Source organism: Carassius auratus, chromosome 12 (assembly GCF_003368295.1).
Source record: "Carassius auratus strain Wakin chromosome 12, ASM336829v1, whole genome shotgun sequence".
In the NCBI taxonomy this organism is placed as follows: Eukaryota; Metazoa; Chordata; class Actinopteri; order Cypriniformes; family Cyprinidae; genus Carassius; species Carassius auratus.
Window position 1 is genome coordinate 13,403,552 of NC_039254.1, and position 13,129 is coordinate 13,416,680.

A 13,129-nucleotide genomic window follows, 5' to 3' on the forward strand; every position below is an offset into this window, starting at 1 on the left:
AATAGCATAAAACACACATAAGAAAAGGATCCGAAGAATGAGAGTTTGAGGATGGAATGTACTAAATCACATTTAAATGTCTATAACGTTTATTCTTCATTTCTTCTTAAAAGTATTATTTAAAAACAAGTTAGTGATAAAACGATAGTAAGGTATTAAGTAAAAAAAAAAAAAACGTGGCCATATATCTAATAACCGTAAAAAATGATTTAACCTATAAACTCATTAAGAGAACAAATTCTATTATTAACAGTATCCATATTAAAATGGTCATGTATATGCATTTAAGGTAGTGTTATTGCATTTTAAAAGATGATAATCCACTTTTGTTCAAATGTAGTCCGACTGACCATTCGTAGCCTACACTTTTTTTAATTTAAACGTAGCCTATTTGTAAGTCGAATGGAAGCAGACACACAGTTTCCTCTGTGATGGAGCATTAAAGCTGATTGGCTGTTGGAGTGGTAATAACATTGATTCATGATGCACATGTGCCTCTACCTCCCTCCTCTTTCTGTCTCTCCCTTCCTCTCTCAGCCTCCTTCATTTCATCACTGTCCTTGGGTGTGTATAGCAGTGTCTGACATTCTGTTGCTGAGGGGGACTGTGTGAGTGTGTGTGCGTGTGTGTGCGTGTGTGTGCGTGTGTGTCTGTGTACACGCAGAGTAGCCCAATGACGTTGTAAATTTGTGCTCATCCAGGAACAGAAGTCCTCCAGCAGCATCCCGTGAGCGAGACAGAGGAGCAGAATGTCAGCCCATCCCAGCAGCTGAGCTTTGCTGTAGGATACGCAACTACACAAGAGGTGAGTCTGTTTATCCATCTTTCCTTTTCCATCCTGTCCTCCTTCCATCCATTTGTCTTAATGAAATATTCATGATTTACAGCCTCTGTTTGTCCTGATTGTCATCTGCAGCTCTCATAGCAGAGGTGAGCTAGGTTAATGCTTTTTATAAAGAATGTAAGTACTTCTTTTCACACGGTTTTCTTGATCAGGAAGTGTGTGTATTGAATACAAGGTTATGCATCTCTGCGTAGCCAAGGAAATGTTGATGAGCATGAACCATTTCTGTTGTTTTAGCCCTGCAGTGAAAGTAAGCTTTTATTTGCTGATATGTGCACACAGGTCAGATTCGTCCCCTCCCATCTCTATATTGATTTGTTTGCTATTGCCATTCCCTGCCTGTCAGCTACTTAGCAGCCCTGCCTCCCCCTAATTCTTATAGATGGGATAATGTGTGTGTGGGGGGGGGGTAGTTTTATTGCTATTAGCATCATATCTACATCACAGTGAGATGACTTGTGAAAGTGAGGCCATTATCGTCATATAGACAGTGTCAGTGGACTAGACAGTCAGATTACAATGATTTCTTAAGACAGATGTTTGCTATAAAGTTTTAGTCCTGTCTTGTGTTTATTCTGTATTTAGTGACTGTTTAGTCCCCAAAAAGGAGCAAAAGCTGTCACTGGGGCGGTATCTTTTCACAAGGTAACTTTACAGTACTAATAGGTACCTTTTATGGATAAATAAGGCATGAAAATTTCCTCTTTTTTTCTGAGCGTGTAAAGAGGCTTTTTTTAATGGATCAGAGGTTTAAACTTAACCACAGGGGAGATGAACCTTTTTCAACCATCTCTCCTAATCGCAATTCCTCTCAGCAAACTATTCCATCAGTGTAAAAATACAGCGGTAAAAACCTGTTAATTGGTAAGTTATTTGGTTAAGAACTATAATAGATGGAATTGGGCATTTTGTGTAATTTTACAGCAAAATACTACATATAAAATACAGTTGTTCGAAGACAAAGAAGAACTCATCTCAAAATTTCATTGAAAACTGTTTCTACTGATTTCCTTATCAATTGTGTGCATTAGGGGTTTTATATTACATTTCATTTTTTTTAAATAAGGATTATTGGTTTATTTTAGTGTTTAATACGATGATGGTGTTTTGTATTTGTGTGCATGACACTGTGTGCACCTTCTAAATATTATTTACCTCAGCTTGTGGAGGACTTTATTTTTATATCCTGTGCTTTTTAAAGGTGGTTGTCAGTATATTGTGAAGGTAAATCATATTTTAGTAATATCTTATAACATTATTTTAGTTTATGTAATATACATTATTTTTACTGTAAATTTAATTTCAATCTGTAAAGCTCTAAATGTTCTAACCACAGCTGCCTTTTTAATGCCATAAAATTGAGTTTTTTTCTTTAACAGTGAAAATGTGCAGATCAGATAGATAGATAGATAGATAGATAGATAGATAGATAGATAGATAGATAGATAGATAGATAGATAGATAGATAGATAGATAGATAGATAGATAGATAGATAGATAGATAGATATGAATATTATGGTAAGGGCACTGACCGTTCTAAGGTGCTGGGCAGCAGATGGCACAGTGGCCTGTTGCCTGGACACTGTGTTTGTGGCAGCCAAAACAAACCTGGCCAACTGGTCAGTGCCGTTTGTGTGTTCGTATGTCTGTGCACCTACTAAAAGAGTTTGTGTTTATATGCATTTACCAGTTTACTACACATAAAATAGCGCTTGGTTTCCCTATAATTCAACTACAATTATTCAGAAATTGTATAGTACATTACGTGTACATTACGTGTTCATGGTTCCCCAATCCCCACCTTGTTCTTCGAGGCCCCCCAACACTGCATGTTTTCCATATCACCTTAAACAAACACACCTGATTCAGATCATCAGCTCATTATAAGAGACTCCACGGCTGCATCCGAAAACTAAGGCAGCTGACTTGCTGCCTCGCTGCAATATCAGCCAATGACTTTGGAGACAGCGTTTTTGCTCGAAGGCACCTCATGAAACTGATTTTGGACAGGCTTCTGAGGCAGAGTAAGGATTTAATGATCTACAGCAAAATATAAAGAGCTTTCATGATAAGGTGATAAGTGGATATTTCATTACTGCAATATTCATTTCTCGCTAGAAATGACATCAAAGTGGAAAACGTTGATCAAAAACATACATTTACACACAAACTGCACCACCGACTGCAACTTTCAAGCTTTCATTTTTGGCTTGACTGTCACAGAATTGAATGCACAGGATTGTGGGATATCAAAGGCAGCGAAGGATACATCTAAGCTGCCTTCAAAAACCGGCCAGATAAAGGCATCTCAGCAGACAGGAACTGAAGCTATCATTGAATTCGGACGTGCCTTGATGCCTTCCTATCTTGGAATGCGTCCTCCGAAGGCAGCATTTTTCAGTTTTCGGATGCAGCCCAAGACCTGAGATTCAAAATGTGCAGTGGTGTGGTGGCGAGGGGGCTTCAGGAACGTGATTGGGAACCACTGCTTTACATAACAGTACATTAAAAAAAAGTTTTGAGATTGGTCAATTATTTTCTGTTCATTTCTTTTAGTGGTAGTTTGAGGAGCAGATTTTAGAATCAGCATTGCACGCACAAAAATAACAAATCTGAGCACTTTTCAATTGATCAGTGACATCTGAGCTTGCCCACTTGAAAAGCACAGACTGCCACTGTTCTGTTTGTGGCCAAGAAATGGTTTCTTGTCCATATGCATTTAAATTGTAAAGTTTCACTCTTCCAGATTGAAGATGTCCTCCACTCCGCTGGCTGAGGCAGAAGAGGATGTGTTTGGTGAGTGACCTCTCCCGCCTGCCCATCCCCTCCCCTCCCACCTCCATTAATGTCCAGATCTTCATTTCCACACTCCCAATGCACTGAGCGCATTACAGGAGAGAGCAGCTACAGTCTGGCCACTAAAAGCACCAGGGGCTACGATTCTCTCTGAGCATGTGCACTGGTTGGTTTTAGAGTCGTAAATATTTGATGAAACATTTTTTGTGAATTTTTTGATGCCATCTATCATGGTTGAGGAATAATGGTAGATGTAATGGGCAGATTCAAGAGTTTGGCTTCACAGGATTTTTGTACAGGCTTTGAAGGTGCAGCTTGCTGAGTCAGTGTCTACGTCACCACAGGAATTAGTGCTGAGATCTGAAAACAAGTTGGGAGAAGAAAGGTTGCTATGGAATAGAGTAGAACCGTGTGACAGGGTTTAAAATACACACGCATATATACTGTACGCATGTTTCCACTCCCCATAAGCATCCGACAACAGAGAATGCATTAGTGCCCACACACTTTTTCTGGGCCATTGACTCTTTCATTTATTTTTTCTATAGGAATTTTGAGTTTTTTTTAAATATATATATATATATATATATATATATATATATATATATATATATATATATATATATATATATATATATATATATATGGTTAAAGGCCATTGTAAGGACTCTAAGTCTGTCCCTCATAGCCTGCTTTTCATCTGTCTTAAATTCAACATGGTGTCTAAACCGACTAATGTCTGTAGTATGTGTGCTATGCTTAAGCAATTTTTTTTTTTTTTGGCATGGAATACTATGTTTCTCAAAATATGCACTGTACAACACAGCATATGTATAAAAAAAACTGCTATTACTAGGAAGGTACCTTTCCAAAATGTACCTCAATTACCCTTAAAAGGGTAGAAGTACCTTAAAGGTACATATTATTACATAAAGTGTACAAATTAGTATGTTGTAAATGGTGTATATTAGTACCTTTTGAAAGTGCACCACCCCAGTGACAGCTTTTTTAAAGTTTTCTCATACTGTGGTATCGCTCAGTCCAGTGCTCTCAGATGACCTTGACCATGTCACATGACTGCTTTTGATGCCTTTACTTGCCACTTGCAATTAAAAATCCACTGTGATGAGGTCATGTGACAAACAGTGATGTCATGTGCCGACAAAGTTGTACTGACTTAATAGTAACCAAATAAATAATTTGTGACATGCACATATTATTTAAAAAAAGGAAAAATTCTGCTACATTATACAATGCTACTTTTTTACGTAATACAGTATAAAGAATCCAAATGTCATAATTTATCAAAATTAGTCAGCTTAATTATTTAATTTATTTATTTGATTCACAGAGCCATTTAAATCACAGCAAATGTTATACTTATGAATATAAACGTGGATTTTCTTGCAGTTTTTTTTTTCACTAACACAAAATATTGTTATATTTATACTTATATGAAGATCTTGTTGATGTAGCTGCACATTTACACACTGCCCAATGCCATTCTCTGACTTTAGTGTATTTGTTAGTCTGTGTTTGTGTACTTCCTGTTTCATTGACCGTCATACACACCCCCACGGTGGACATGGGGCATGGTGGCCCATCATTCATATAAGTAATCTAGCCTGTTGACAGCTTAATAGAGCTTCGGGCCTGCTTTACGGTGTCACTGCATTTTATGGATTGTAACGAGAACACTAATGTGTGCATGAGTGTGTGTTGAGAGCAGCCCAGCAGTCTTTTATCAGGATTTGCATCATATTTGTGGTGTTAGTTTGTGCGTCATGGGCTTTTGTCTCAAAATGCTCAATTTCAATCGAACTCAGGGAGTAAACGTACGTCTGTGTGTTTTACACCACATTAGATCTGACGGAGGCAGTTCCAGAGACCGAACGACTTGACAGCAGTCTACAGAAAGCCAAGGCACAACTGTCAATCAAAACCAGGAGGCATCGGCCCTCCCGAACCCGCCTGAGAGACAGCATGAGCTCCATAGATGGAGATGACAGCACTGATAGATTGGTGTGTGTATGTTATAGATTTCATGCATCTGTTTGAATGAGTAGTTCCCCCAAAAATGACTATTTTGTCATGTGTTATGTTATTTACTCACCCGCCTTGTCCTTTCAAACTCATATGCTGTTATAAGAGCCATCACCATACACATATTTATTTTATTGATGGAGTGAAAATCCTGACTCACTTAGTGCCCTATAGGAGAGAAAAGAATTGAGGTAGTCATAATAAGCCATATAAATAAGCATTTATTCGATTAAAAACACAATATAAATAAATAAATGTTATTTATTACTAACGAACCTTCATTTTAGCAGCTATTACTTCAGTGTCACTTTTGATCTATTTAATGCATTTGACACTTTATTGGAATTATTAATGCTGCTTTTTGGTGCTAATTTGTGGAGGTTAACAGTCATGGTCAATAAAAAAGATTAGCATTTTTTTTTTTTTTTTTTTTTTTTTTACGATATTGATATTTGTGTGTTTGTGTGCGTTCAACAGAAAAAAAAAATACCAGCATATGTGTTAAATACAGGATTTTTAGGTAAACAATTCCTTTAAATGCAGCCTTGAGATGTACGTAAACACCAGTGTTATAGCAGTATAACTGAGAAACTATTATAGTTTTTATTATCATTTTTTATATTTTATGTTAAGTTTTAGTAATTTTGTAGTCATTTTTGTTATTTGTGAAAGTTTTCTTTAACATGTCTACATTGTTTTTATTATTTTAAATTTCAATTTTAGTTTGGGTTATTGTAGTAATTTTATTTATTTATGTAATTTCATTTAATGTTTATTTCAATTAATTTATTTAGTTAGTATAAGTTTCAGCTGACGCTAAAAAACACGCATTCATGTGAGTCTCATGGGATATATGTCATTGTGTGTTTCTGCGGTCTAGAGTTATGGCGGCTCTGTGCAGACCTCCTCTTCTCCAATCCACCCTTCCTATCGCTGCTCCTCCCCCTCCTCTGACCTGCTCCTTTCCTCCCCTTCCTCACGGAGAGACCGAACATTCACCTTTGACCCCTACACTGTGGTTGGAGAAAGGGAGGCACAAGATGAAAGACGGAGCTACAGGCACCTCCTGAACACTTCCTCTCAAGAGGCTTTGCCCCTCACCTCATCTAAGTCTCCCTCCAGGCCCTGCGTCCATTCAGAGACATCTTCACCTGCCCATCTTTGTCAGGCGGACCACCTCAAGTCACGTGAGGGCAGCCAACCCCTTCTACACTATGGAGAATTCTCACAGAGCGAAGGTTTTAACTGCATACGAACATCTCATCTACTGGAATATCATTAACTAGAACAATAAATGTGAATTCTGATTCTGAAATTAATTTTATTCTAAATTGATTCTGATCCTGATTTTGACTCTGATCTGGATTACTGTTGATTCTAATTTTGATCTTCTGTTTTGATTCTGATCTGGACTAAATTCTGGTCCCAGTTTTTCAAAACTTTTAATCTGGATCAGAATGATTCATATTTGGAAATCCCCTGTTTTGCTAACCTGAATCAGGTAAACATTTTTACTTTTGTGCTTTTTTTATTTTCTCAAAGCAACATTAGATTAGATCACCATGATCCAGAGACAAACTTTTCCAGATCATTGAATCCAGACTACCAGTGCTCTAAATGGGCTTGCATATCACAATGTAAAATAATTTTTTTTTTAAATGTTTCTGAAATTCACCAATATAATCCAGATTGTTTTGGGATCAGAAGTATCCTAATCCAACTAAAAAGTTTTGAACAACAAACACTAATGGTCTAAAGATCTAATCCAATAATTTTTTGTTCTCTTTTGAACATTTGAAGATATGAACCCATCTGATAGCAAAAATCTGTTTTCTGAAATCTGTTTTTCCATTTACAGCTCTAGAAATCCAGATTTGTTAATCTGGAAATTGGTATTATGGATGATCTACCGTATTTTTCGGACTACAAATCGCACTTGAGTATAAATCGCATCAGTCCAAAAATACGTCATGATGAGGAAAAAAACATATATATAAATCAAATAGATATACAAATAGAAAACGTTACCGTCTACAGCCGCGAGAGGGCGCTCTATGTTTTCAGTGTAGACTACAGGAGCACTGAGCAGCATAGAGCGCCCTCTCGCGCCTGGAGACGGTAATGTTTTCTCTTGGTTCATGTCTCTTAGTTCATTTCTCTCGGTTCATGTCAAATTAATTTTGATAAATATGTCGCACCTGACTCGCAAGTCGCAGGACCAGCCAAACTATGAAAAAAAGTGTGACTTATAGTCTGGAAAATACGGTAATTCTGGATAGCAAAACATGGGATTTTCAAATCTGGATTATTCTGATCCATATTAAATGTTGGGATTCTGATGCTCATTTTGATTATCTGTTTTCAGACGACAGTCATGACACAGGCCCTGATGAACCTGAAAGTCCAACAGTGCTGCTGGACAAGAAAACCAGGAGACGCTTTCTTGATCTGGGGTTAGTAAAAAATCAGCATTTAAATATTTTAGATGAAGGTTGGACTATTTATCCTGTTACAGAGTCTTTAACCACAAACTTTGACTCACCTTCAGTTTGCTAACTATGTCTATAAATATTTTGGAAGATTTTAAATGTTAAACATGCAGGGCAATAATAATTAAGCAATTTGTAGATATACCCCACTAAATATATATATATATATATATATATATATATATATATATATATATATATATATATATATATATATATATATATAAAATAGATTGATTTCACACTAAGTATAGTTCACTATTGATGAGGATTGTTTAGTCTTCGAATAATATTGGTCTTTAAATGCAAATAATATAAAGTGTACATGAAATGTATTTACAATAGTTCAACTTTGGCACAATCAAATATATTTCAGTATGTCTTTAGTTGGACCTCAGCATTACTTCTGCACAATTAAAGTGCATTAAGTATGAAATTAGTTGTACCAATTAAGCATACCAGTTTAGTATACTAAAAGTACAATTTCAGGGTATTTTTAATAAGTACAAATACATGGAATTGTATAGTATACTTAACATTAAATAAATGTATTTCAAATCCATTTTTGTATATTTATTTTCCACTAGGGTACTTTTTGACGTCTGTAAACACTGTCCTGGACGTGAGAGCAATCATACAGCTGTAGTAGTGGCCAGAGTTGGGCTTTAAAGGTTATCTGCTTGTTTTTCTGTGGGCAGGGTCACTTTACGCCGCACATATGGAAAGGTCAGGAAAGACAGATCCAACAGACTATCAGCAGGAAATCGGTATGTGTGTGAGTCTGTCCTGCATTTATTCAGCTAATGTCGGTAATCTAAGCACCAGTGTTTTTTTGGATGCCTGTACAGATGTAAACGTGTGAGGGTTTTTTTGTGTCTGTATCCAGGGATTCAGAGAAAACAGAGAGCCGGTCCTCGCGTTCCTCTGGTCCACCGTTTGTGCCTTTCTCCTGGTTCAGTGAAAGATTAAGAGGTTCTGGCTCCCCCAAGAACATCCAGTCCCCATCCAAACCTTTCAACCAGGTAACCTAACCTAAACTAAGCCCTTTTCACACTGCCATTCCGGCAAATACAGGGGTAAAGTGTTCCTGCAATTGTTCCATGGTCACTAGATTTTGCACTTTCACACTGCCAGTGATGACCCGGCATATATGCATGCTTTCACACACAACCCCTTGAAGATCCTGTAACGACACGTGACATCAGCGCGTGACGTGTAATGTACGAGTCGACAACGCTAGGCACGTTATACTTTCACTGAAGCAAGCAAACGATCTCGGCATCAGCGCGGAAAAGTGAGGAACTAACTGATCTCTGCTTCATTACAGTTTGCACATGTGTTTTCGTCGCGAACGTTGATCTTCCTTCAAAACAGCCGGTAAAAGAGTCGCGCGATAACGCGCGTCATCACTTCGACATGGAATTAGATCTGGCTTTTGTTCACACAGCGCTCGTCCCGGGTCGAACCCCGCAATGTTACTAGGTCCCCGACCTGGGTTCAATTCGGTAATCAATCCCGGGACGTGGTTGCTTTCACACAGAATGCGACCCGGCAATGTTCCGGAAATATTGCGGGTCCGACGTGCAGTGTGAAAGGGGCTCTAGAGTCCACAAATTCTGTTATTGATGTTTGAGGAAAAATAAAGTGCTGCAGTGATGATGATTTTTATAGGCGAACCCAAAAGTAGAAAAATAGCTCTGTTACCAACGAAAGCTGAATATTTGTATGATAACATTCACAATTTAACAAAGTATTTATGAATTTTGAAGCATAAACACAATTGCCAGAAGTAGAAAAGCTGAAACATTTGCTATAAATGAACTCAACCATGATTTCATGACTCATCACCATTAAAGGAACACTCCACTTTTTTTTTTTAAATCTCATTTTCCAACTCCCCTTGAGTTAAACAGTTGAGTTTTACCATTTTCTAATCCATTCAGCCGATCTCCGAGTCTGGCGGTAGCACTTTCAGCTTAGTTTAGCATAGATCACTGAATCTGATTAGACTGTTAGCATCTCACTCAAAAATGACCAGAGTTTCTAAAAAATGTTTGACTCTTCTGTAGTTACATCATTTAAATAGGAAAAATATAGAAATTCTTTGGTCATTTTTGAAGCGGATGCTAACGGTCTAATCAGATTCAATGATCTATGCTAAGCTAAGCTAAAAGTGCTAACTCCAGACCTGGAGATCAGCTGAATGGATTCAAAAACACTAAAACTCAACTGTTTAACTCTAGGAGAGTTGGAAAATAAGCTTCTTCTTTTTTTTAAGTGGAGTGTTCCTTTTAGCTTCTGACAATTATTCGGTCTTTAAGAACATTTTCCCTGAAAGTTTCCCTAATAATTATAATAGTTTGCAAAAGCATGGTTCTAAACACAATGAGGCTATACAAGTTGACTAGTGAGTATGAGTTCACTTGTTCTCAAAAAACCTCCCATTTAGCCACTTGTTAGCAACCACCCTTTTCGAATCAAGTGGAAAAAAATAAATCATAAAGGGGTACTACTGATGTATTGTATGTCATATAAAAAAGCTTGTGTTAACCAGACCTTATATGAAGAATTTAACCAAAGACCCATTCAAAGCTTAAAAAATAACTGATATTAGGATGGTTGGAACCAAAAGTGCTAAAATGCTACCTCATTTCCAGGTTTTATGTCATCCCTTAAAATATTAGAAAGAATGGCGCAAGTTACAGTATGCCAAATAATGGAAAGAAAATAATAATGCACAATGCAATTTATATATGAATTCTCTCACAGATTAAATGAATAGTCTCTATGACATTAATTAGTTATTTATTTTAAACAGCCAATAATGGACTATTACAGCACTGTAACACTCTTTCCTCTATCTTCAAGGGCTCCAGTACTGATGAGGAATTTGATTCTTCAGTCGGTTTACTGGAAGACTCCAGACCCTGCAAGACTGAGTCATCACAACCCTATCAGACCCTCCCCGAGCATTCAGATGGGGTGAGATAACAGAACTTATACTCTAAACTCTATTGTAGAAATTACTCAATCAAGGAGTTAATTTTTAATTTTTAGCTGCCATTAGCCATTCTCTGTCATTATCAATGTTGAAAACCATGATAGCATTTAAAAGTTTGGGCTCAGGTTTAACAATTATAAATGTATTAACATTCATAATGTTACAAATGATTTATAATTCAAATTAAGAACGTTCTATTGATCAAAGAATCCAGATTTTTTCTTTTTGCTACGTTTCCACCAAAAAGGCAGCAAAAACCGCATTCAACATTGATAATTAGAAGAACCATTATTAATAACTGAGAACCACCAGTAATAATTAATAATATCTAAGTCCCAAATCAACATATTAGAATGATTTCTGAAGGATATTATACTTAAGTAAAATATATTTACTTAAGTATAAGTAAATATATGTTTAATCAAATAAATGCAGCCTTTATGAGCATAAAAAAAAAAATCTTAATTTTTCCAAACCTTTGACTTTTAGTGTATATAGAGTAAAAGGGACAGAAAGGTTGCAGAACTACTTGTAAGAATATCTTAATATACAGGTTGAACATTAATATAGATTTTTCATGAAGTGCAATTTCAGTCCTCTCAGATGCAAAGAGGAACATTTTGGAGATCGATGGCACTGGCACACTGCTAATGATTCTCACAAATGAGAAGGACAGTCATATTATATTGAAGTGAACAGATTCACACTAGCTTAATCATATTAAAGGTGTTTTGTGCTGCATATTCAGTTTGTGCATCAATTGCTGTGCTTTTTCAATGTGCTAGATTAAAAAATTTGGTACATTTGCCTGTTGGTTTGCTTTAGCGGTCATTCTTCAAACATTTCTCCTGTAAACAACAAATATATTTTGTTCCTTGTGAAAAAAAACAAACAAGAAAACTCTCTATAAACCAATCTGTGTCTTTTTTTTCTTTCTTTTCTTTCAGAATGACTGTGACAGCAGCCGTGGCTCCGATTTCAGTTTTAAAAAGAAAATGCTTTCTGCTGCTGGTAAAGATAGGACAGAGCGACAGAACGGAGTTCACGGAAAACGGGACAGCGGGAAAAATGGACACAGTGAAGATGGACAAAAACTACTGAACACTTGATGGCATTTCTGAAAGACTAAATACAATACGCTGCAGGTGCCATTATTAATGTCAAACATTGCATTGGCTTTCACAATGTATTATTGATGGATATAGTAATAAAGAGAACTTGCAAAATTTGTACATTTACATGTTTTATTCAAAAAGTGATTCAGGAACGTGTGCAAGTTGTCTGAAGAGTTCAAGATATGCTTGAACTGGACCAACTCGTTTCAATGACACACTTACACTCGACAAAATATATTACAATTTAGCATAACTCATATTTATCAGAATATGGGGACGTTTCATATGCCACCTTTATCATTAGATCTGTCATTACAGATTAGTTGGGTGTTCTGGGATAAAGCCTATGGCACAAAGATGACATTTAACAGTGTGTGGAGTGTTGTGAGACTGAAGGAATAAAAACAATGTCATGAATGTGATTTTACAGCTTTGGGCAGAGCCTGGATGAGCAACAGGAACTTATTCTGGGATGCTGCTTCTGAATCTGCGGGCTGACATACTGTAGTCCGAACAAATGAGCCAAAATGAATCAGAAACATTTAGTGTGACAACTGTTCCCTAAAAATTATAACCTTTTAATCAGAAAAGTTCTTAAGACATAGTCAAGTGTCTTAACTGGCCCCAAAATAATGCATTTTTGGATTTGAATGATCCGACTACAGTAATTAACAACTCACTGATTCAAAGCTATGGTAAAAGAAATATTTCAATAATTACATATTTAGACTGTGCTAACACACAGTAATTCATGATGACAGATATAGCTCTATCTTTTCCGTAAAACTGAGTAGGCTGTTAAAAATGTGTATTTTTTTATCAAATAGCCAAAAGTAACTA

General features: G+C 36.5%; 1 protein-coding gene across 11 annotated transcripts; it reads left to right on the forward strand.

Annotated features, from left to right (window-relative positions):
• Positions 1-39: 39 nt before the first annotated feature.
• Positions 40-12,406, forward strand: LOC113111882 (sterile alpha motif domain-containing protein 14-like). 11 transcript variants are annotated; one of them, XM_026277061.1, is made up of 11 exons: positions 531-608; positions 702-805; positions 888-961; positions 3,592-3,641; positions 5,506-5,663; positions 6,565-6,922; positions 8,050-8,137; positions 8,872-8,940; positions 9,060-9,195; positions 11,042-11,155; positions 12,122-12,406. In XM_026277061.1, exons 4-11 carry the CDS (start codon positions 3,599-3,601, stop codon positions 12,281-12,283), a joined length of 1,128 nt encoding a protein of 375 aa, XP_026132846.1. In that variant the 5' UTR covers positions 531-608; positions 702-805; positions 888-961; positions 3,592-3,598; the 3' UTR covers positions 12,284-12,406. The 11 variants fall into 11 exon arrangements, with proteins under 11 accessions (XP_026132841.1, XP_026132840.1, XP_026132846.1 ...); XM_026277062.1 differs by having other exon boundaries at positions 888-939; XM_026277057.1 differs by having other exon boundaries at positions 888-930.
• Positions 12,407-13,129: the final 723 nt, after the last annotated feature.